The 25,320-nt window shown below is 42.6% G+C and overlaps 1 protein-coding gene across 6 annotated transcripts in view; it reads left to right on the top strand.

The window, feature by feature from the left end:
- Positions 1-25,320, top strand: part of HCRTR2 (hypocretin receptor 2) — a 61,631-nt gene that overhangs the window by 18,400 nt on the left and 17,911 nt on the right. The window contains exons 1-4 of one of the 6 annotated variants that reach the window (XM_039531183.1): positions 2,266-2,321; positions 15,533-15,634; positions 17,844-18,022; positions 19,543-19,786. In XM_039531183.1, the coding sequence (XP_039387117.1) occupies positions 15,595-15,634; positions 17,844-18,022; positions 19,543-19,786 (463 nt within the window). In that variant the 5' untranslated portion in view covers positions 2,266-2,321; positions 15,533-15,594. Of the gene's footprint in view, positions 1-2,166; positions 2,193-2,260; positions 2,322-4,967; positions 5,066-15,532; positions 15,635-17,843; positions 18,023-19,542; positions 19,787-25,320 lie in introns of those variants that run through there. The other 5 variants (XM_039531185.1, XM_039531184.1, XM_039531187.1 and 2 more) reach the window with 5 other exon arrangements.

Genomic DNA, 25,320 nt, shown 5'->3' with positions numbered 1-25,320 from the left:
TTTGCTGCTCTTGGCCTGACATTTTACGCAGGGCTTCTTTGGGGATTCCTTTGTTAAGAAGGAAGCCAAATCGTGCCCGTTCAGCTTTAGTTCGCTCAGGATGTTTTTGGGGATTAAACTGACTCTTTGGAGGGTCTTTTGATGGCGACTCAACTGGGAGGACAACAGGCGGGGGCGGCAGTGACAACTTAATTTTACAAATAACGTTAAGATGGATCTGCAAACAGCTGCATGCAAGTACAGCATGGCACCGGTGTCAGCTCCAGGGGCAGCTTCTAATGCTAAATCAACTGCCTCTGCTGAGACAGGAATTTGGGTGGGATCAGTAACATGTATAAAGGGTGTGGCCACCAATTGCTGTTGAACAGTTAAATTAAGTGGATTTTATACTGGATCCCACAGGGCTATGGAAGCTCCTGCGATTGCCCATATTAAATCGTGTGGAGTAACTAAGGCTCCTGGGGGGATATACAATCCTTTAAAACTGCCTTGCATTGCTAAAATGGCAGCTGCCGGGGTGGTAAGTGGCCAAATGTGATTATTTAATAAAGCATGACCCGGGAAGCCTCGTGCCCAATTGGCCGTTTTAGCTAAGTTGCCAGCCTCCTCACGGTCCACCAATTCGGCTCCGTGTTCTAAGGCTAGCCGTCTGACCCAAACCATAGGGGCCTCATCGGTTTTTCGTTGCGTTTCCTTTAAAAACTCTTTAAGTTCAGCTTTAGTACGAGTTCGCAGTTCAGTAACCTGCGTGGTGTTGCCTGTTTGTGCATCTATTTTAGTTTTAGTTATCGCAATAGGCAAAAAAGCTTCTGCTACAGTTTCAGATTCAGTAAATTCTGGGGCTGTTGGCAGAGCTGGATACAGAGGAGTTTTAGGAGCTTCATATGGGGGTGGCAAAATTTTCTGAGAGGGCCTTGGGGGGAGGGGGGTAGTGAAGGGCTCTACCTTTTCTGTCTTCTCCTCATTATCATCTTTAGGTGAGCCTGGGGCTGCCTGTTTAGCTGCAAACATTGTGCCCCCGTGGAGGACAGAGCACAGATCAAGGGCCTTGCAAATCATGCTAAACAGGACGGTGGAAACATCCTCAGATTTATATTCATCGGGTCGCAATTTTTTGGTTTTCTTAATTAAATCTAATTCTTTTATCATCTGGCATAATAATTTGTATGCCGGATCAGCAGGCATTACCCGAGGTGGGGGAATCAATTTGGAAACAGTACCTCCGGATTTTCTAACAATGCGGCTACATTCTCTCCAAAGCTGACAGGGATCTGCAGCACCGAGGTTCTCCACAGTCTCCGTGCACTGAGGCTGTAGAGAACAATCAGCTGGCTGACACCTAAAGCTCGGGTGGCACCGGAGGAGGCATCCCGTATCTGCCAGGGTTAATGGTACAGTATAGCCTTTTAGAGTTTTGCCTGAGCCAAGGGAACAGATCCATTCTATTTTTGGATTAGTCGAATTCTGTCTAGTAAAAAGGTGAAACTGCAAATGTTGGAACTGTTCAGTTTCATCATCTGCGCGGTCTGCAGCGTGCCACGGGCATGGCCCAACTTCCTTGCATCCTGTTCGTGACGCCATGTAGATTGCCACGGATTCGCAGGGGTGAAAGAAAATGCAGGCCTGTTATTTACCAGGCTGCACGTGGCAACAGACTATATTGGTAAGGGATGCAAGGAGAATATGGGTCACGATGCAAACTGCAGACACACACACACACTAAAATTAATCAATTTAAAGTTTTATTGGGGATAATTACAAGGGGTAAGGGAGGAGCGTATGATTAGCTAATAGAGTTAATGAAACTTAAAACACACAATGACTAAAATATCTACTAACAATATTTATAAACAAAGATGCAGCATTTAGTAATAACTGATACTTACAAATACAAACCAACGCATAACGACCGGCAAACGTAGAAGCTCCGTTTGAAACACGTGAGCTGAGAGAGAGGCTTCGAGGTGATCAGGCTCAGTTACGGGTGTACACAGGATACACAGGATTCGTTTTTCTTTCTCCTCTCCCTGCCTGCACATGGCAGGCAGGCCTAAAGTACCAACTATGACATCATAGAAGTGTCATAGGGGACGGGGCCCAAAACCTGTTTGTGTCCGTTTCTGATTGGCACAAGCAAAGTTTACACCAAGTAGGGGAGCAGGTGCCTTAAAGTCTGGCTTTGCCCCCAAAAGGTGAGGAAATGCATATTGTCTTAGAATGCGTTCAACACTGAATGACAAAAGAAGAGGCCAGGGCAATACCGGTATGGGCAAGTTTTACAGGATGCAGACAGGAACTCATCTCAACAGAATGTCCATAAGGTATTGAGTTTTTTAAATATAGCATTTACTTTTCCTATTCTGGCATCAAACACAATCATCAGTATCATGAATGACAGACCTGAGATAAGCAAAATTAATCATTGTTTTCAAAGCTTTAAACTTTCAAGTAGATACAATTAGTGCCAGGTAAACTAACTTGTATAACTTCCAGCTTTGATTTATTGATAGGACCAGTTTGCTTGTCAGAATTTGTAAAACCATCTGTCTGTCTGCCAGTCTTCAACTGATTTATTTATAAGACAGATATTGTCTGTCTGCAAATCAGTCTTCAAGCTCACCATCTATCTGTTCAATACCTGTTGCCATACTTACGGTCTGTCACATAACAAAGTCAATAGTGATGCCAAACAAGATGGGGACAAGATACTAGCTTCCCTGACACAAGTGTAAACATTAAGCCAGTCAATTAGCTCCTAGTTTATCTGAACTGCACATTGAGTGTTCTGATACAATTTTTTAAATAATTTGAATGATTTTACTGGGGACTCCACAGACTTGTATTAACTGCCACAGTGATTCTCTATCTGCATTATCAAACCCCTTTTGGAAATTCACAAAATTCAGGACTACTGACAGTTACTTTGCTTTACAATATTGCACAGGTGAAGTTCTGGTTTACACAAGATCGATTTGGGCAAAAACCAACTGGTGGTTCTGTCTGTTATCTATGATCACTCTAATTCTATGTAGGGTGATTACCCAGAAAGCTGTCTCTGGAATTGAAAGCAGCAAAATCCCCTGCCACTTGTTACAATCACTCTTATCTCTTCCTTTGAGGAGTTTGATTATAATCCTTCTCTTCATTCTTCTGGGATGTGTTCCTTCTCCCATTCCAAACGGAAGTGGCATAGCAGGATTTTGATGTTGACCTCTCCACTTACATTAAGCAGCTCTGCTGTGATTTGATCTTCACCTGGTGATATATTGTTCTTTAATCTTACAATGGTTACTTTCAATTCATCCACTTTCATCTTCTCTCCCTTTTCAAAGTGAAATATTATTCCTCAAGGCGGGGTCAGTTAAGGATACCATGGAAATGTTCTGTCCATCTTTTGCTCTGCAAAGTTAAGGGTTTTCCCTTGTTTATCTTTATTGGACTTTCCCGGTTGCAGCTAAAATCTCCAGCAAGTCATTTAGTGGTTTGATAGAGAGTTTACATCTCCTGATCATAGTTGCCATTTCTGCTTCCAATATCTGTCTATTGGTATATGCTCTTTTTATCCTTTCCGGCTGATTTTTTTTTTTTTACCATTTCATCTTTATCCCTGTTTTCCTCTTTTTGTTTATCTTCTGGCCATAAGTAAGACTGTGAGTCTGTCACGGAAGTCACAGATTCCATGACTTTGTGACTTCAGTGACTTCAGCAGCAGCCGGTGCTGGCTTAGGGGCTGCAAGAGCTGGTCAGCCCCTGGGCCAGTAACAGCAATTTGGGTGTGTGGGAGAGGGCTAAGGGCAGGGGATTGGAGTGTGGTGAGGGGCACTTACCTTGGGGTGGGGGCCTCCCTGGCTCTCACTGGCACGGCCCTACAGCTCCTAGGCAGAGGGGCCAGGGGGGTCCACGGACTGCCTGCCCCCGCAGCTCCCACCCCCACAGTTCCCATTGGCTGCGGTTCCCAGCCAATGGAAGCTGTGCAGCTGGTGTTTGTGATGGGAGCAGTGCACAGAGCCCCCTTGCCCCTCCACTGCCTAGGAGCTGCAGCGTCACACAGAGTCAGATAGGGAGCCCCTGTCAGCCCTGCCGACCCTCCCCCCCCAGCACCAGTGGGGGTCCCAGGCCATGAGCTGAAGCCCACCCCCCAACCCCTCTCAGCACCAGTGAGGGTCCCAGGCAATGTGCTGCAGCCTACCCCCACTCTCTGGACCAGTGGGGGCCCGGGCCACCTCCCCCAGAGCACCCGCGGCCCCCCACCCAAGTTTTAGTTAGGGGTATATAGTCAAAGTCATGGACAGGTTACTGCCCATGTCCTGTCCATGACTTTTACTAAAAATACCCGTGACTAAAACATAGCCTTAGCCAAGAGGAACTGAGTAGATTTAACTTAGACAGTTTTCATTCTACAACAGGTCCCACATGCCATTACTAATCTGCCATTAACCTTCCTACCTTTGCTAAATCCAAGGATAATCTCTGTTGTATTGATATAAGATTTTTTCCATACCTTTTCTTTATCTTAAGACTGCCTTTACCATATTTGAAAGCTTGTTTGAAAGCTGAAATTCAACATCTGAGTGCACCAATTCATTACACAGAAGTCTCTGAACAACAGTGAAATGGTAACAATGTTCAGTTCCTACAAATGTTCAGACCATCATATGAATCTTTGGCAGGCTCCATATTGCATAGCCAATCCCCTGATACATTCAGCCTCCCTGGCTCGCTCATGGCCAAAGATTATCCGGTTGACCGATTTAACAAACTAGTTTTATGCAAAAAGAATTGAAAGAATCATTCTCCCATTACTCTAATTTCTAATTAACAGAGGACTTCCACCATGTAGAATTTGGTTTTGTCTCTAAGCTCTCACGTACCATACTTCTGAGGCACTATATAAGAACCTAGTATAGATAGATAAGAGAACATTGGAGCAACTAGCAACATCTCAAATCATGATTTTTCTTTTAAAGTTATAGAGTTATACACATTAGTTGATGAAAAACACTGAAGGAGTGATCTTGCCCAGGACCACCGATGCAGGATTGTTCCCGCATCTATATTTTTGAATGTAAGTGGGAATTCCACTGTGTCACATTAGAGACTATTCCACACTAATAAATTTCAGTTAGCTTCAAGAATAGATCCCTAAATTTTCCTTCCTTCATTTTAATTCAATCTTACCATTCCATGAATCCTATAAGTAGCTATCAAGCACCAGAAGCAGGCAGTGGTTCCCTCATCTGGACTTGGCTGAGAACTCTTGGGAATACTTATATTAAAATGTTTTAATGTTCTCTATGGTGCAAAGGGAGAATAATCTAGCTATTTACTCCTTTGTCACCCTTCTATGAATTTGCTCCAATTTGTTGACATTTTTCTAGCATTGAAACCCCCAGAGCAGGATGTGCCCATATTTACTATAAAAAAAAATTGATCACCTCCATGGTTGATGATGTAATGCTTTTGTATATGTAGCCCCAAATTGCATCAACCTTTTTTGCCAGCATGTCATATTACAAGGTTATCATATCCTGTCTATTGTGCATTTCAGCATTGTTTTTCAACTATCTTATTCCTTTTGTATATCTGTGTTTTTATTACTTTTCTGAGTTGTATCTCATTTTACTTTGCACTCCTATTTTAGATAAGTTTAGTTATTTAAAAAGTTGAGTTCTCATTACTTATAAAAGGTGACAGATTGACAGCCCCAGAAGTTGATATCCTTTTTCTCCTTAGTAGAGGTCTCTTTAGGTTATCTCTTTTTTGTCCTCAGTGCTGTTTGTAAAACCTCCCAATTTACTGTCCTCTGCAAATTTAATTAACGTGCTTTTCATCCTTTTTTCCATATCATTAGTAATAATGTTGACAAAATCACTGATGGCTTTCCTGAAATAAACAAAGTAAAAATGCTCTTTACTGACCTTATCATGCTACTGATACTTTGTAACCCATTTTCAACTTCTCTTATTCCATTATTTCAGGGAGGAAAATTGTTCACTGATACCGTCAACAAAATGAGAGCTGTTGAAATGGGTTATGAAGTACTAGTAGCATTACAGGCTCAAGAAAGAGCAGACCCTGCTTTGTTTTTTTTGGCTTTTTGGGGGGGAGGTTTGGGAAAAAAATCTTGAAATGATTCATAAGATGCTGGACCTCAATTCTACCTACATCCTCCTCTTCCCTTCCCTGCAGTTCCCTCTTTACTTCCTCTGCCTAATCATGTATTTCTTCTCCTATTTTACTACTGTTGCCCCCCACTCTAATACGTTGTGTCTATAAAGCATGGTCTGCTTTTTTAGTATCTGGTTTTTTCAGCTTTGACAAGTTGTGAAATTGTGTAATTGCATCATTCAGTCAGAGAGCCTGTGAAACATGCAGTATTTGGAGACATATACAGGCTGTAAGATATTTACCTTTTTGTACTTTTCATTGTCTGTTTCTTTTTAAAAATCAATAAAAACACACTGTGATGGGTTCGGTCACAGAGACCCTTGGGACTGTCACCTGACGTGCTGAAATTATCTCTGAGCCAGTTTCCCTTGCCAGCTTGGGACTTCCAGAACCCTGTCTTGTTGAACCAGACACACTAGTCCACTGCAACACAGACCTAGCTGTCCACACCCCCAAAGCTGCAGACTAAACTGAAAACAGCTCAGCAAGTTACCTGTCTCCAGCACCCAGACACCCAGTTCCCAATGGGATCTAAACCCCAAATAAATCTGTTTTACTCTGTATAAAGTTTGTACAGGGTAAATTTATAAATTGTCCGCCCTCTATAACACTGATAAAGAGAGATGCACAGCTGTTAGCTCCCTCAGCTTTAATCACTTACTCTGGGTTTATTAATAAACAAGTGATTTTATTAAGTATAAAAAGTAGGATGTAAGTGGCTTCAAGTAATAACAGACAGAACAAACTAAGGCACCAAGCAAAATAAAACAAAAATATGCAAGTTTAAGCCTAATACATTAAGAAACTGATTACAGGTAATATGTCACCCTCAGCGATGTTCCAATAAGCTTCTTTTACAGACTAACACTCCTTCCAAGTCTGCACTTTGATTTAAGGTTTCGGGTGCCAGTAATACATTTTAATGTTTTTAAAAGGTCTCTTTCTAAAAGTCTATAATATATAACTAAACTATTGTTGTATGTAAAGTAAATAAGGTTTTTAAAATGTTTAAGAAGCATCATTTAAGATTAAATTAAAATGCAGAGCCCCCCAGACTGGTGGCCAGGACCTGGGCAGTGTGAGTGCCACTGAAAATCAGCTCACATGCTGCCTTCAGCACGCGTGCCATAGGTTATCTACCCCTGCACTAGATGATTACAATGGTACCTTCTGGCCTTGGAATCAGTGAATCTGCAAATATCTGTGTTATTTGGCTGTGAGGATGCCCTGTTTAATTAGCACACTGTATTTCTTTTATATTGCTTTGGATGAGATGGTCAAATTTTGTAAAATGAGCTTTTGTAATATCTGACTCTGGCACCAGCTCTAGATATAACAATCTGGTTGTTACTGCCCGAAGGTATTTTTGGGTACTTTTACTTAAACATGCCTTTATTTTTAATTATTTGTACTTCTTTGCATACATAAATTGGACTACATGTTTCATCAATTTTAAGTTCATGGATAAGTCATGACTAGCCGTATGTCTACACAACCTCAGGTTAGTGGGACTCGAGTCAGCTGACCTGTGTCAGGGAACCCTGGGCTTGAGTATCTACATTGCATATTAATCCTAGGTAAAGGATCTTCTGACCCATGCTCAAATCTAGGGCTCTGGCATCCACACTGCAGTGCACAGACCTAAGTCACAGTGCCCAGTGCCTCCCACCAATGTTTACACTCTACCCCTAGGAACATGGTGCACTGAGGAGAAAACTCTGCTGTCCACCTGCTTCCTAACTGTGACAGTGCTATTGATGGGACTCATGTGTCCATAAGGAGAACATGATTAGCTCCATTGGTGGCAGTCTCAGTAGAACGACTGTGGTTTGAGAAGGCTTTATACTGAACTCCCATCTAATCCAGTGGTAGGTAACCTGCAACCCGTGGGCCGCACATGGCCTGTCAGGGTAATCTGCTGGCGGGCCATGAGACAGTGTTTACATTGACCGTCAGCAGTCATGGTTGCCCGCAGCTCCCAGTGGCCACGGTTTGCTGTTTGCTCTGATCGCCACTGATCTAATCTGAGAATTGGGCTCTCCATTTCTAGGCTGAGTCACATTGGCAGAAAGATGCACCTGTTCTCAGGACAATCGGGACATTAGTCTCCATTTTAATAGTTTGACAGCCCTGAACCTTTGCAATTCTTCATTTTTAAAATGGGACATTCAATTAAGGAGTTTTTGTTTCGCTGGTTTTTTATTTGTTGTCTGTCTTGAAGTGTGACATAAGAGGTAAGTTTTAGAGGAAAAACACACACTCCCCAGCTTGGCTGTTACTGTCTGCAGAGCAGTAAAGTGCATCCCCAGGGCTTGGGGTGCAGTGTACTCCACCCTCCAAAGACCCCTTATCCCTGCACTGTCGCAGGCAGGGATAAGGGATCCCCAGGAGACTGTGGAATTTTTACCCAGGCACCTCTGCGTACACAGTCCCGGGCAGCCCAGGAGCAAAGGACACAGATTGGAGTGGGGATCAAGTGGCTGCCGGGCAGGGAGGGGAAGTGGCAGAGCTCCTGGCTCAGCATGGCCAGGAGAGGGATGATCCCCAACATCCTGGAAGCTGGGAGCCTGTCAGCTTCATTCCATGGTCTGGGGAAACTCTGTATAGCAGTAAGGAGGACCTGGAGCCGACACCACAGGAGGCTTTGGGGATGGTTCCCACTTCTCGCTATGACATTGCATGCTGTGCTGGCACCCCTGCACATGCAGCCCCAGGGAAGATAGGGGGGCCAGAAAGAAGAGTGGAGACCAAGTGGCTGCCTTGCAGAGAGGGGGGGCATTTGGCATGCTGGGGGGCCACCCTTGCCCTGCCATGCTGAGCTAGGATCTCTACTGCTTCCCCCTCCCTGCAGGGCAGCTGTTTAGTTCTGGCTCTGCTCTCTGGCACCTCAGCAGCATGCACCAAAATCAGGCTGTGCTCTTGTGACCAGGAAGCAGCTCTTTGCAAAAAGTTTCTTCTGATCGGTCTCAGCTGAAAACCATGCAGGCTCTCCGAGAGTGTGCTTGCAGATCTGTGCTCAGCAGACAATGGGCTAACGCTGAGCTGAGCTGCTGCTGTTTGCAATAGAGTGCAAAAGTCTGCACCACAGGTTGTTAGCATAGTGAGGACTAAGGAAGTTGCCCCAAGGAATTCTGGGATACAAGACTTTCAGGACCTGAGTCAAGCTGGGGTCATGTGGCACACAGGAAAGCAATAGGGCTCAGAACTTAGGTCCCAGCTTAACATGGTCTTGAACCCTCCAGCCCTGCTGGTCTGGAACCCTAGGTTCAAGCCTTAGGTTAACACAATTAGAGTGTAGACTCAAGGGGGGTTGGCTTGAGTCCAGGCTCAAGCCTGCACTTACATTGCTGTGTAGACATACCCTAGGTGGTGTCTGTCTCAACTGGATTTCCCGGTGCTAGAGGGTGAGGCTCCTGCTGTAGTGCATTCATTTGGCTAGTATGGTGAATCCTATATCAAACACTTGTTCACACTGTCTACTATTGCCCTTTGTGTATGCACATGTGTGTAGGAGGGGCAAGGAAAATTGAGCAAAGCAGTGGCTGCTTATCTTCAGTGCAACAGATTTGGTCCTATGGTGAAGCTACCTAGTATATTCTCACTCCACCCTCCCTTTTATTGTGAGCAGTGGGTTGTCTGACAAGTGAAGGTGGGGAGCTGTCAAGGGGTCTGCTACTCACTGCTCCATGGAGCCTCCTTGTGGCTCACCTGGGGAATTAGCTTGCCACTCTTTGTGCCCTCTCTGGTGGTCATCAGCCTGTTGCCCCAGGCACTTGTTCTGCAGCCGCTCTCCCGCTAGTCCAGAGCTGGAACACCTCTCCTTCATGGCTTAAACCTCCAACCAAGTCGCAATCTTTTTCCCCTTCCCGGGTCTCATCAGAGTCTCCTTCCTCAAAGTTTTCAAGCAGTTTCCATCTCCATTGTGCTGACTGTGCCACTCCCGCAGCAGCTGCTAGGGGAACCCGATCCTACCCTCTACACTGGGTTCCAATCCAAACCCTCCGACCTAACTGCTTCCTATCCTGTCTTTTTCAGGCTCCAACTCTCCCTCCTTGTATCAGGGAGTGTGACCTCAGGGTCACTTCACTGCAGCCCCCTCTACGGCCAACCTCCACTCTTTATAAACCCCGTCCAGCTCCTCTCTCAGCTGGACTTCATGAACTATTAGGTCTTAGCACTCTCTGGCTTTCCTCCAAATGCAGGGCTTGTGTGGGGTGGACACCCGATCACAGGTACCTAATACAACTCACTTCAACAAAATTTTCTAACATTAAGGACCAGAATTGGGCCAAATATCTTTAACCATGATCAACGCCCCTCTGTATATTGCAATTCTGTGGCGACAAACTTTGCTGTATAGTCTGTCCCTTGCCATAAAGTTGTCTAGTATCTAAACTTTCATTTTTTTAAGTTTCTAGCCTTTAAAACATGAGCCAGATGTTACCACAGCAGTATTCTCTCTGTGCAGACAGCCTCACAATGCACTGGGAAAGAAGGGACAGGTTAGAGTTTCATTGGTTCCCTGTGACTTGTGATCCTTTTACTCCCTTTCCTGGCTTGCATGAAAGCATGCATCACAGGGAGTTTGGCCCTGAACACACCTCTCATTTCCAGTATCAAGTCCACTTTTGTTGTGTTATAGTCCAGATACAACTGCTTCTGCACATTGTCATGGTCCCCTGCAGCATAACATCACACAATTTTTGTTGTATTTTATAACACTTTGCATCTTAAGACATAGACTCATAGGACTGGAAGGGACCTCGAGAGGTCATCTAGTCCTGTCCCCTGCACTCATGGCAGGACTAAGTATTATAGAGACCATTCCTGACAGGTGTTTGTCTAACTTGCTCTTAAAAATCTCCAATGATGCAGATTCCACAACCTCCCTAGGCAATTTATTCCAGTGCTTAACCATCCTGACAATTAGGAAGTTTTTTCCTAATGTCCAACCTTAACCTCCCTTGCTGCAATTAAAGTCCATTGCTGCTTTTCCTATCCTCAGAGGTTGAGAAGAACAATTTTTCTCTCTCCTCCTGTAACTTTTGCTCCCTCCACATGCAACTTCTGTGGGCTTTTTTTCTGTTGTGTCCTTGTATGGGACGAAAAGGCCATAGAAATTATTTTTAGAAGAGAATATAAGAGCATTTTAAAGCTTGGTAATGTGTGGGTGTGTCTCATGCGCGCGCGCTCTCTCCATCTCTCTCTTCTTCCCCCCCCTCTCCCCCCCCGGATCTTAATACATTCTACTACAGGAACATCAATGTTCTTTACATTGCAGCCCTTTCTGTATATTGATTTCATTGGGGGGGGGGGCATTTTGCAAAGTTAACCTAAAGATGATGATGAGCATACCTCAAAATTTGGATGTTCACTTTGGCTAAGCATAGAAAATTTGGTAGTAAAACTACCACATTTTTCATATGGAAATCTCATTGAAGAAGACTTTCTTGCGGTATTTCTAGTGCTTCTTGATTAAACTTGTTTTGCTAAACTGCAAGAGTGACATTCTGCTATCATCCCAACCCACATCAGGAAATGCAAACACTTATAATTTTTACGGTTCACCAAATGTATGTGAATAAACATGGCTTTGGTCCGTTTTGAGTTTTGAGCTGTGGTTCTCGATTGAATGCTATTTTTTCCTTTATACTTTTGTATCGGCAAGAAGCACTTCATAGTCACTGATTCTTATTACAATGAATGGAAAGGGTTCTTTCCTTAAAACAACCCTCTATTTAACTGCCTTTTGAATACTCTTTTAGTTAAATAGAGATAGGTGGAACTATGAAAGGGGCCTCAATCCAAAATCTCATTTTGTTTTTGTAATCAATTTCAGAAACACTTAGTATCATTTAGGCAGCTAACTTGTGCTGTCTAAAAACAATAATTTGCACCTATAATTATGCCCACAGTGTATAATGGGCACAATATTATAGACTTTTAAAAAATGTATCCTGATTTTTGCTGAGCTGTTTTTATATAAATATTTGCACACAATTATATAGAGTTGTGTAAGAATCTGAAAAATCATACTATAGTTATCAAAGGTGGTAAAATCATATATGTATGAGATTATACACACACACACACACACACACACACACACTAAGAACACTTAAAATCAATTTAGGTAATGATACAATCTTTCCAAATCTTTCCTAGGTAATATTACTTCTGTATTAGCAGTGTTCTCTATCCTGCAAATATTGACATAGTGTTATTTAGTTACTACAGCAGATGACCAGTTAAGTGTGACCATTGTTAAAGCTTGTGGGTTTTTTAATTAAGCATTGCCTAGACTGCAGCCATGCCACCTTGTGATGTGATTTGTTAGATCTCACAAGAAGAATAAGGTTGAGCTAGAAAATTACTAAGCCATGAAACTTACAAGGGGCCCCTAGAGTAGAGCACCAGGAAGTGGTATGGTGGTAATGTATCAGTAAAAGCATTTTTCCTCTAGCAGAATGCACTTATCCCATTGCTGCTGATTATCAAAATGTACATGTGTAAAACTGAAGCTTTTCCTCTTTTCTTCCTAACTGATACATCTGGAGATGCCACATCAGAATCCCTTCCATGGGAGTTTATTGTAACATCTCAACCAGTGAATTGTGATGTCACTGAATAAATTGGATAGGAGGAAGTAAAGGAAGCATGTGATAAAGAGAGATGAAAATAATAATTCTTTGTATGTATCCAGATTTGTACATAGCATCGGTCAACAAAATAACTTAGCACTGCACCTTTCATTATATAAACTGTGGCAATCATGGTAAAAATATGCCAAAGCAGTTATGGTTTTATTTGGGTTTAGAGGTCAAATTGGAAGGAAACACATTGAATGAGAGGTTAGCTGGACCCTTCTGAAGTGTTACTGAACTGGTTTAGGATTCGTGTCTAGATCACACACTAACAGCAGAAGCATAGTAGAAGTCAATGGAGGGACTGTAGCCCATACTCTGTGTACTGATAGCCGTCTAAACCTTGGAGGTAGGCAGCTGCATTTTACATTACCCTGGAGTCTTCATTTTGTTTTCAAATTCAACTTCATATGCAATGTACTACAGTGATCAAGTATGTAGCATTGCACAACTATAATTAAAATATCCCAGGACATTTAAAATTGCTGGGAGCACATCTCTTGTTGTAGAACACAGGATCTAAAAGCCCCACTATACTGTCACATCTGAGGTTTTGTAATACAATGTAATGAAGTATCTTTTTTACTCACACAATATGGACTTCAGACTGTCTTTCTTAAATTTAATCTTTGGTATGGATTTGTTGTGCACTTGTAAATTCTAGTCAAATCCCTTGAGATTTCCCTGTAAGCCATTTTCTCTGTACTCATAAATATTTTCTGTCAAAATTTGCATTCTTCCCAAGTAACCTATTTCCCTTCATTGTGCTCTCCTTGAAGAGTGAAGTTTTTTGCATTCTGTGTGAATAATGGCTGGAATCCATAATGTATCTCCTCACCAAACTTCAAACTCAGTGCAATCAACCCTCTTCAAAACAGTCTTACAATGGATTCATTTGATAGAGCTACAACACATCTTCTAAACCACTGCTTCTCAAAGTGGTGGGCCTCGGACCGGTGCTGGTCCGCCAGCCACGGCTGCTGGTCCACAGCGAGTTTCCTCATAAGAGCGTCGAATAGGATAATATGGCACTGACCCCTGGCACATTGGGGGGGGAAAAATTGCTGGTCCCCCACATCAGGTAGCTTGAGAAGCACTGTTCTAAACAGGGCACAGCATGGTAACTCATTTAGTTTCCAAGCTTTTACTGACACTGTGTGGCAAAGATAAGAACAGCAGTCACTTTGAATTGAGTTCCTTTTAGATCTTGTTTCTTTTTGTAAAATCCAAACTAAAGCAGAGCGCAAAAAAATTGAAGGGAGAAATCTGTAAACATCTGTGAGATGTTTACAGATTGGCTAGGATTGTGTTTTCAAAGGGAACTTCTCTCTCTTACTTATTCCTTTCCCTACCTTTTTTCTCTCCTTTTTTAAATCTCTTCTCCTCATCTTTTTCCCGATCTGAAACGCTCTTCCCTCTCCACTTTCTCTGTCTCTCCCAACTTTTTTCTTTTGCACTGCAATATGTCTAGGGCTGTTTGAAAGGCTTATAACATTAAATCATGGTTTGTTCAGGGATCCTTTTATTGTTTCAATCATCATCAGGGATCCTAGTTTTGCATGATAAAAAAACCCAAAATTCTCTGACTAAAAAACCCCATAAAAATCCATGTTTTTCTGCAGTTAAAATGAAATGCTTAACTTTTGTTTCCCTAGCCACAGCATATATAGGTATAAGTTGAAGAAAACGTTTTATTGATATACAGTAGAACCCCATTTATCCGAGCCTCCATTATTCTGCTTTCCATATTAACCAAACCACCTGCCGTGCGGATACTCACAGTTGCTGGGGCTCCAGCAGTCAGCCCCGGGCTGCTGGGGCTGACCGCCTGAGTCCTCTCCCCCATCTTAAAATAAGAGAAATCTTTTTGCCAATTCTTCTGATTATCCCAATTTTGATTAGCCGATCTGACCCTGGTCCTAATTCGATTGGATAAACCGGGCTCCACTGTAAATTTAAAGCACATTCAAAAATCCACCTCAAGAGGAGGAGGTTGGGCCCATTGAATAAATGTAAATTCCAGTAAAATTTAGTTAATACCTGGTTTTTATTGTTTCACAAAATATAAAAATGAAAGATTCTCTGAAAAAATTCAAATTCCACATTTTTCTACGGCAAGTACGATCCCTGATCATCAGCCAAAGTCCAAACAAGTTTGGTAGAGTTGGATGGATTCTTATTGCATAGCTGGTGCCCTTGTCTCCCCAAACAGGACCCTTCCAAATCTTCACTCATCTACAGGCCCCATATACCTTTCATCTTCATACTATGTGGCTCGGTACTCTGTGCCCCTACCTAGAGATTCCTTTCCCAGGGTCTTCAGGGAGGCCGGATGGTCACTTTGCCTGTCTTGTACTTTGGGGTTGCTAGTCTACAGAATAAGATCCCAAGGACTCTGGAGTTGGAAGAGAATGGGACAGAAGCCACTGCTTTCCCCACCCCACTTCCCAGTTGGGAGGGGTGACAAAGACATACTCTCTCAGCTGTACAGCCAGCTGTACACCGCAGTAAGGTCAGATAGCATTACCTAATTCATACCATTCTAGCTTTGGAGTTTCCAAGGGCTTCACTTCCCTAGTATACTACTTTGAGGATTATATGAGTGCTAAGTGTCCCAGCTTCCTTGTAGATCAGGCTGCAGGGGAACTTCTTCCCACTTCCACTATCTATTGGTTAGAGCCTATTCAGTGGCAAACTGATGTTCCTTTTCGCCTACCCAGACAAATACTTGTTGGACTGTAGGGCAGAGGCTCTTTCCTGGTAGTCCCACTGAAGCTGCAAGATGGTTGGAGACTCTACCCAGCACTTCTTGAAGACCTTGGGTATGGCAGATACTAAGAATGGGGGTGGGGGAAGGCAATGTACCTGATACACTTATTAAAGCAGTCAAATTCAGTACGAAGTAATCTAGAATGCCAGTGCTCAGATTAATGTGCTGGGATCAGTCTAGTGTCTTTCCCTCCAAATAGCAGGGTCCAGTTAATGTAACTCTCACAAGCAAAATCCTGGAGGGTATATGTGTCCAGACTTGCTCTTCTCTAGGGTACATCTAACAGAGAACATCATCATACACTTGAGCAGGTGGGCAATGACAGCATTTAGGAAGACAGACACCAGTTTAGTGTATTGCTATGTAGATGAGATATATATTTTCAAGAGGCTTTTCATTACAACCTCCTGTAAGACATACTAGTTTACCTTGCACACTTACAAAGGTAGGTTGCTGGGGATCTTGTTAATTATTATGGTAATACCAGAAGGCCCCAGTCAGGGTCCCAGCAGGCTAGACACCACACAAACATAGAAAGGAAGAGGATCTTTGCCCAAAGAACTTACAGGTTAAAAAGACAAGATGGACGAACAAACAACTACTAACCAATCTGTCAGAAGTTCAGTCCTTGTAGAATACAATTTCTCCCCACTTGGGTTACTTCTATTTTTGTTTAAGGAAAATAACAAAACAAAAGTAAAATTCATATAGCCCGGAGCAGAGGTTCACAATCTTTTTCTTTCTGAGCAACCCCCAACATACTATAAAAACCTCCATGGTCCACCTGTGCCACAACAACAGCTTTTCTGCATATAAAAGCCAGGGCTGGCATTAGGGGATAAGCAGGGCAATTGCCTGGTACCCCATGCCACAGGGCCCCCTGTGAAGCTATGTTGCTCAGGGTTTGGCTTCAGTCCTGGCTGGCAGGGCTCAGAGGCCCAGGCTTCAGCCCCATCTGGTGGGACTTTGGCTTTCTGCCCTGGGCCCCAAATAGTCTAATGCTGGCCATGCTGGAGGACCCTCTGAAACATACTTGCAGCCCTTCAGGGGGCCCCAGATTCCTGACTGAGAACCACTGACCTAGAATACTTGGAGCCTCAGTGTTAACACCAGTTAATCTAAAGTGGTGTCAGCAACAATCTTATAAATTTGCATCATTTCTTTAGTGTGAATAAGGCTCATGAGAGAGCATAGTGTGCATCTCCCCTGTAACCTGTTGCATCTCCTCTGCCATAATTTTCATGGTTACCAGCTACAGATACCACAAATACATTGGTAGTATGTATCAAGTAAAAATAGTAGGGTTAAAAACAGTTGTTTTTTTTTATTTAAATCACCAGAATAAGAAATGCTCTCACTCAAGACTGTGTTTTAGTGAGCTCAGGACCAGAGCTGTCTTCAGACTAAAATTCTGAAATCGTGCTTTGATTATTGGGAGAGTTCAGATTCAGGTCTGCACTTCTCATCTAGCTAATATATCTAAATTGGGCCCAACACTGAATCCCTGAAATTAAGGAAAGTTTGGATCCAGCTTGAGATTTGAAGACATGACCCATCTCTGCTCAAGACAGAAGGACATTCTGTGTACAAAGGATTAATTTGCTGTGGTGGTAAAATTTGTTGAGGTGGGGGACTGTATGAGTCAGTTTTAAAAGAGGGAATAGAAATCTTTTTAACACTGGGTTTCTGAATATTTTTGATCTCTCAAGAGTATTAAGGTTTTATGTCCTAGGTTATTACACAAAGCTGTTTTTTTTCTCAAGTTGGTTTCCACAACCTCAATTTTTACTTCACTAGCTTACTGATTTATTGATTTACTGCACTCAGATGTAGTCAGAGTGATTTACCTGGTTTATAAAGCTTTACAGTTTGGATCAATAGGAAAAACAAACTAATTTCTGGGAGCCTTATACTCTATAAAATTTACTGTGTTCTGTTGTACCTGGAATAACATAAATAAAATAAACTGATCTACACATCAAACCAACAATTCCTAAACTGTAGTCTGTGGAGAATTGCTTGGTCACATGACTTTGGCTCCTCCTTGTTTCTAGCTATTTCTCCATGATTCCAGGCTGTTCACTATAAAAGAAAATTAACTGTCCCTACATATTTACATATACTACATTTTTTTTTAAAACCTTCAGGAAAATGTTTCTTCATCCTCCGATTACTTTAGTTGCTCCTGTAAAGTGTTGTCCCATTGAAGTGTTCCTTCCACATGTTGTTTCAAATGTACTAACCCTTCTTTGCAAATTCAGTTTGTATTGCAGTGTGGAAGAACCATCACATGCGGACAGTTACCAACTACTTCATAGTAAACCTCTCCCTGGCTGATGTTCTTGTCACAATCACTTGTCTTCCAGCCACATTAGTAGTGGATATCACAGAAACTTGGTTTTTTGGGCAGACCCTCTGCAAGGTGATCCCCTATTTACAGGTATTGTTCTCCATACTACTGTTGTCAAAAAGGAACAGTACATAGAATCTGCTTAATTGGGACTTCCTAATGGAGGGAATTGACATTGTGATTTAAGGGCTACTTCACTTCCAATGTCCAACTACATAACAATAAATAAAATTATTTGCTGAATAAGTATTATTCTCAGTATTTTTTCTCTTAGGCAATAAACACACTGGGACAGAATCTGTGATACTCTTCACCTTGTGTAGTCATTTACATCAATGCAAAGTGGACATAAAACATTAAAATATCGGAACAGTAATATTTTGTGCCCACTTTGCATCGACATAATGACTACCCACGGTGCCGGATGACAGCATCTGGCCCTCTGTAGTTAGAAAGTGGAGTTCAGAATTCCATACGCCTTACTAAGTGCTATGTAGAAATAGCCAAACGTCCCCATGGGGAGCGGAAATTGCTCATACTCTTCCAGTTAAGCATCAGTTATTGCCATTCATAATTAGGTTAAATCAATTCTGAGGCCCTCTTCAGTGAAGTGATTAACAACTGTGCCTTCCTTTTCTTATCAGACTAAATGGGCCAACGGGGCATTCCAGTATGGTAAATCTTTGGACCTTTTCACTGGTGTAAATCCAAAGTAACTCAATGGAAAATTGGGTTTACAGTGGTGTAACTGAGGTCAGAATCAAGCCCCACAGTGCACAAAATATTCCAAAGGGCGCAGCATGGGCCATAGTATTGGTCATGTATAATAGTACCATGAATTGATCTGTGGATATGTGTTGTCCTCTGCTCCACTGCATAGAATCAAAATTGCCCAACTTATTTCAAAGCGCACAACACTGCTACATGAGATTGTTGTTGGTACCTTAACTGTTGGCCAGCACCTGGTTTGGAAGACACCACTGAATGCAGAAAGGACGTGAAACTGTCACCCAGTGTATTGAGCAGAAGAAAATGAGCAATTGTTTGAATGTAGCCAGTGGAAAAATCCAATGATCCTATTTTTATCAACTGCAAATGGATTATTTTTCATGTGACTGTGATTTCCCATTGCCTTTATGAAAACTGGGAAGACATGATGATACAGGTTCATAGCACATCAAATGAGATAATGTCCCCTACAAAGCAAGATGTAGCTAGTGGGTTTAAAGCTTTATTTTTATATTGCAAAAATATACGTTTTTACAAATAATGCTTTCAAAGTATAAGATGGATGACTTTATTCTTATGAGGCCTGATTCTGCCATACTTATTCAAACTGAGTGGTCTGTGAGTTGTCATGTTGATTCCAATGGGATTACACACAGATTAATGTACTTCTGAAAATGAGTAAGGCCTGAGTCTGCCAGCCTATGTGAATTTTGTGACAAGTGATATAAAAAAGTATTTGTTTTTCTTGGAAGAATCACTATTCAACAGCCCCTGATAATGGGATATCAACTCTAAATAGATTTCTGATGGTATTGAAAATATAAATTGTATTCAAGGTAAAATATCAGAAAAGTTTACACAATGTTTCCTTGTTTCCTTAGACTGTGTCAGTCTCTGTGTCTGTACTAACACTTAGCTGCATCGCTTTGGATCGCTGGTATGCAATTTGTCACCCTTTGATGTTTAAAAGCACAGCCAAGAGGGCAAGGAATAGCATTATCATTATCTGGATTGTGTCCTGCATTATAATGATTCCTCAGGCTATTGTTATGGAGTGCAGCAGTATGTTCCCAGGATTAGCTAACAAAACTATCTTATTCACAGTTTGTGATGAGCAGTGGGGAGGTAAGTGTGTTATTGATCATAGGAATGGAACTTATACTGTCTGGATATAATGAAAATAGCTTGGCATGTTAATATGCAGTAGCGCTGTATCCGCACATCGCAATGCTTTAAGCTCTTTCGTAATTATGGTGGTTCTTGAAACTACTGTTTTTTAGAAACAGTTACATTCCATCTTCCTCTGCCTTGCTAATGTTCAAATTAAATTGGAAGACAAGTTCAGATGGATGTGCAATAAGAGGCATTCTGTGTCTTGGCCATGTTAATGTTCTCCATTGGAACAAATGTTCCCATCCTGTAACGTTTATCTTTATATAACTCTTATTGATCAAAGGAAGGTAGAGGTTTACAAGGACTGCAGAAGTCAGAGAATAGACCATTGGTCCATTTTCCTGGGATCCTGACTTTGGCAGTTGTCTGCATTATATAAATTCCTCAGAAATCTCCCAGAATTACAATTCAAATTGCATACAGCTACAGAATTTATAAACCTGCGAGCAATATAGGAAGCCGTTCATTCCTCAGTTTGGAATGTGGCCTGGACAGCATTACTAACATTATTTGGAAAACATGCTCTATTACAAATGATTGCATCCAAAAAGTACAAATCAGTCCTTCCAGATTACTCTTGCACTGAGCAGTGTTGGAATTAGACTACATGAAAGTAGCCCAAACTTCCTGTTGCAGTTAGTCCTGGCCACTTCCTGGAACTATTGGGGCTCAACTCTGGTGGGCCCTGGAATAATTCCAGCACTAATAGTGCATGTGAGTTGTGCACTGAGACTCTGACACTGTATATAATCATCACCATAATACTATAATTATTCATACTCAGCAAAGTAATGCCAGGATTGCCAAAATGTAGCTAAAATAAACTTGGTTAACAGCTTCAAGTCAGACTAAAATAAAATCAGATTATCTCTCAAGGTTGTAATTTTTTTAAAAAAGCTATCCATCCCTGTGATCAGTTTGTTACATTGTAATCAGATTGTGTTTTCATGTATTATTGTAATTGGTTACTTTAAGCAACGTTGGGCATTAACTGAGGGCTCTGATGTGATGTTTTGAAGGTTCCATCTTGGTCCTGGTGTAATAATTGAGCCTACAAATTTACCCAAATTGTAAACTCAAATTGTAAAATGTGTGTAACAATTCATAAGAGATCACAGTAACCTGATGTTAATGGAAAAGGTGCAAAAGGTTGTCTCAAAGACTGGATTAGTCTAGACCACCAGTGGGCAACCTGCAGCCCATCAGGATAAGCTGATTGTGGGGTGTGAGACATTTTGCTGACATTGCCCATCCACAGGCATGTCCCCTGCCCCCAAACACACAGCTCCCAGTGGCCGTGGTTCACCGTTCCTGGCCAATGGGAGCTGCGGGAAGTGGTGAGTCAGAGGGATGTGCTGGCTGCTGCTTCCTGCAGCTCCCATTGTGGGGGCGGGGGCGTGCCTGCAGATAGTCAATGTCAGCAAAATGCCTCATGGCCCACAATCAATTAGCTTATTCTGATGGGCCGCAGGTTGCCCAGCACTGGTCTAGACAGAAAAGTATTGTAATATAACCCAGGGAATGTATTAAAATCATGCCAGTGTAACCCAAATGTGGAACTGATCATTAATAAACCAAAGTTGCAATGTAGGAAATTAGACCTAACTGGTGGACAAAATAATATGGGGATGGGCTATTGTACCCATCACTCCCTTTGGAGTCCTAAACAAAAGACTTTGGTGGGAGAATTAAAAGCTGTTTAATAGCAACTATTGGCTGAAGGACAAGTAAACTGGAAGAGCAAGCTTTACCATTATGGCTGCCACCCCCATCTCCTGGGGCCCATGTAACACAGTTGAGCCTTTATTGTCCTAATTCTGAAAAATGTCCTAACTAGACCAGGCCAAAGAGAGAGACCCAGATGACATCATGACCTCTGCTGGCTCCAGCTAAATCCCAGCCGCCACCTGGAATGCAGGATTTTGTCATCCTTCCCCCTTGTGTGTCCATTTCCTTCCCCACCTTATTTCTTCTCTTTCCTTTCCCTCTCTGCATTCTGGCTGGTTAGTGTGTAGCTTAGTTGGCCAAGACTGCATATTGTGCAACACTGCTCTAATCCTGTGACCAAAAAGATGCCTAGAAGCAATGTCCTAAATAATCTAATGCTGTTATAAGTTGACCAAGTCTTGGAGTGCTGCTAAAACCATGTGCTGTGCCTGTATTCCTCTAGCAATGAGATTGCAAGTAAATCAGTGCCAAAGACAGAAGCTGCACTTGTCGTCATTGCTGTTCCTTTCTCTCCCTTTTTGTGTGCATCTGTCTTGTTTTGTCTTCAGGAAATCAGGATGGGACTTTAGCAAAACAGCAATGACAGTTGACATGCACTGGAGCTATCTTCTTCCCTTTCCCCCACAAGGACAGTTATTACCATCTTTAACACCAAAGACTCTCAGATAGAGGTGGAGGTGTTTCGTGTTCCTTATGAACATTCTCTGCAGCTAAAGGGAAGAGGGAACAAGGGGCACTGCTAAAATAAAAGCCTTATTCAACACTTTACATTTAATGTATGCCATGGTACTAAGCAGGCTGAGGTCTTTGTATACCAAACCCTGCACCTTGTTTGAAACAGTTTAATGTTGGACAGTGGCAGGGTCAAGTTAACACCTTTGACTCTTTGGGCCTATTCATTCCATCAAAATTAATACAACCGTCCCCCTCATGTGTGTGCAGGGCCATTGGAGGGCCATGGTGCTTTCAGTATGTTGATGATACCAACTCCATTTCTCCATCTCTTCCAACCCAGCCACTCCTCTTGAATTCCTTAGCCAGAGGGGCAGAGATGGAGCTGGATGGCTCAATCCAAATAAAACTGCAGTGAGTTTCATAGGAGGAGGGAAACGTCCAGCAGATGTGGCATGAATGATACTGGCACTTTTAACTGAGGGAGCACGCTTGTCATTTGTTACTAGCTTTCTCCATCTGAGGATATTTTTGGAAATATTCATCTCCCTTGGAGATTCTAATTGTTGCTTATAATTGCAGACCTGACTCTCATAATCCATGACTTCCTCTCCAAGTTTAGATCTACATGTTAAATCAACCCAGAAATAGAAAATGATTTAAAAAAATGCAGCAGCTCAATAATTATATAGGGTATCTTGCCAGCAGCATGTGATGTCAGTGTTCCAGGATCTGCACTGGCAGCCTGTTGGTTTCCAAGAGAAATGTAAAGTGTTGATATTAATCTGTAGGGCCTTCAATGGCCCAGGAGCAGCCTACTCTAGAGACTGCTTCTCACCCCATGCCTGGCTGCTGCGCTGCAGATGTAATCCAGAGTCTTGTGAGCTGGAGCCCTCTCAGTAGAAATGATAGGGAGCTGCCTGGAGAGCATTCTCCAAAAAGGGCCCCGTAGTATGTAATGACCTCCTTCCTTTGGTCCAAAATATCCAGAATCTGCTGACCTTCGTGGTATGTTCCAAAGCCTGAGAAAGGTAGGAAGGGACTTGACAATGGCTGGTATTTGTGCATAGAACAAGGTTTGGTTTGTGTCTGAATAATTTCTGGTAGTTGTTTTCAGGTTTGGGGTGAGGGGAAGCTGAATTCCAGAAATGATGTGTGGGGGCAAACTTACCAAAAGTACATGAAAAGCTGATAAATCAGAGAGCTGAGCCACATCCTCTGTAATATCACCACTAGATCATCACCATTTCTATCCCACTACTTTTTGTTTTAACCTGTCCTTTCAGACTCTTCCTCCTTTCCCGTCCAGCAGGCTGCCCATCTCTCATTCCTCATATCCAAAGACCTTTCATTCCATTTCTCTCTCTCTCTCTCACTCACACACCCACACCCACCAGTTGAGTGATAGGTGGAGTGGGCTGAGACTCTGCATCTGTCATCAAGGATCTCAGGTGTGGGATAAACACTTTGGCAAGTACCATCTCCTCATTCTACCCCCATGAATGCTTTTGAGTTTCCCCCCTCTTTTCAGCAAAGGGGGTTAGACATGGTGATCTTCCCATGCTTCTTGGAGAGGGGACCACAACACCTCTGTATCCCGCCTTCCTGTCTGAAAGCCCATGTAGTGGGCCATCTAAGATAAGGACTTTTCTCTCCTCCTGGCCATTCCCCACCTCTGGCCTGTGTGGGAAGGATCGGTGTTTTCACTTGGGGAGCTGAAATGTCACCACTGATCTTTATGCAGAACACTGATGGATGTTCCCACTCAGCACCAGTCTGAGTATGGTGGCAGGGACTAAACCATCTGATAAATGACCAGCATCCCAGACCAGTCCCTCCTCCTGCCTGCTGCAGTAATTACTAGGCAGCTTGAAAGCTTTATTTTGGCTTGAGAAGCTAAACAGATTCAAGCTTCTTAAGTAAAAGTTCTGCAAAGCACATTGCCCTGGGTGGAGGAGGAACACAGGTTTCCTTTGATGTTCAGCCGCTAGCACTTTACAGGTGGCTGAACTTCAAAGGAGAACGCTGGCTTCTTCCTCCAACCTGGCCCATCAGTGCTTTGTACTTAGCTGGCCTGCTTTAATGTTTCCATTTTACTTAGACTGCTAAATTGGAAACCATAAACTCCTGATGATACCTTGCTGCCTGCAGAGCTCTGATGAGGCAGGTGGCAATGCCTTGGGAGTAAGAAGTATCTATTCTCAGCTTTCTCATAGATATCCTGTGGTCTCAGTAAATTGCATAAACTTAATTTCTCCAGCTGTGAAAGGTGAATGAGGGTATTTCCCTGTCTCACAGGAGTGTTGTGGGGCTTAATTTAAATTCATCATGTGTAAAGCATTTTTGAGATCATGGCAGCTAAACAAGTCCAAATTATCATTAACAATAAAATAAATGTTCAAACTACTAGAGAAAAGGTGTTGATGGTATAATTGATGTGAGCTCCACAAACCAAAACATGCAGGGTACACTTACAGGACTTAACAGCTGGTAATAAAGGATACTCAAGAAAGGGTGTGCGGCATTAAAGTGGCACCATTATATACTTAACACCTAACTGCCACCATTCAGAGTACATCTTATACATTTATCTCAGGAGCAGAAAGACATCCTTATCTGTCTACCTTAAGTACTTATATGCCCTCATTGCTATCTCAATACCTGAACACCTCACAGTCTTTAGCCTCACAACATGCCTGTGTGGTAGGAAAATTCTGTTATCCCCATTTTACAGATGGAGGGCTGTGGCAGACAGGCATACTATGTGACGTAGTATTGCACTCAAGGGGGATGTGATTTCTAAAGCATGCTAACATGTTAGTGCGTTAAATGGTCTGTGGAGACCCTGATGGTGCTGTTTGAAAAAATGCTATGTTAAAGAGCACAAAGGAGCCTTTGGTGTGTACCATCAAGGGCTACACAGACCAGTTAATACACAACATGTTAGTGCACTTTAGAAACCACCTGCCCATAGAGTGTGTAGATAAGCCCCAAGTAACATGCCCACAGTTGCACATGTCTGTGGCAGCACAGGGACTTGAGCATGGGTCTCCCATGGCCCAGGCTAGCACCCGAGCATTAGACCA

This window comes from Mauremys reevesii, linkage group 3 (genome assembly GCF_016161935.1).
Source record: "Mauremys reevesii isolate NIE-2019 linkage group 3, ASM1616193v1, whole genome shotgun sequence".
Taxonomy (NCBI): Eukaryota; Metazoa; Chordata; order Testudines; family Geoemydidae; genus Mauremys; species Mauremys reevesii.
The sequence above is the reverse complement of the archived record's forward strand: the minus strand, read 5'-3'. Positions and strand labels throughout refer to the sequence as shown.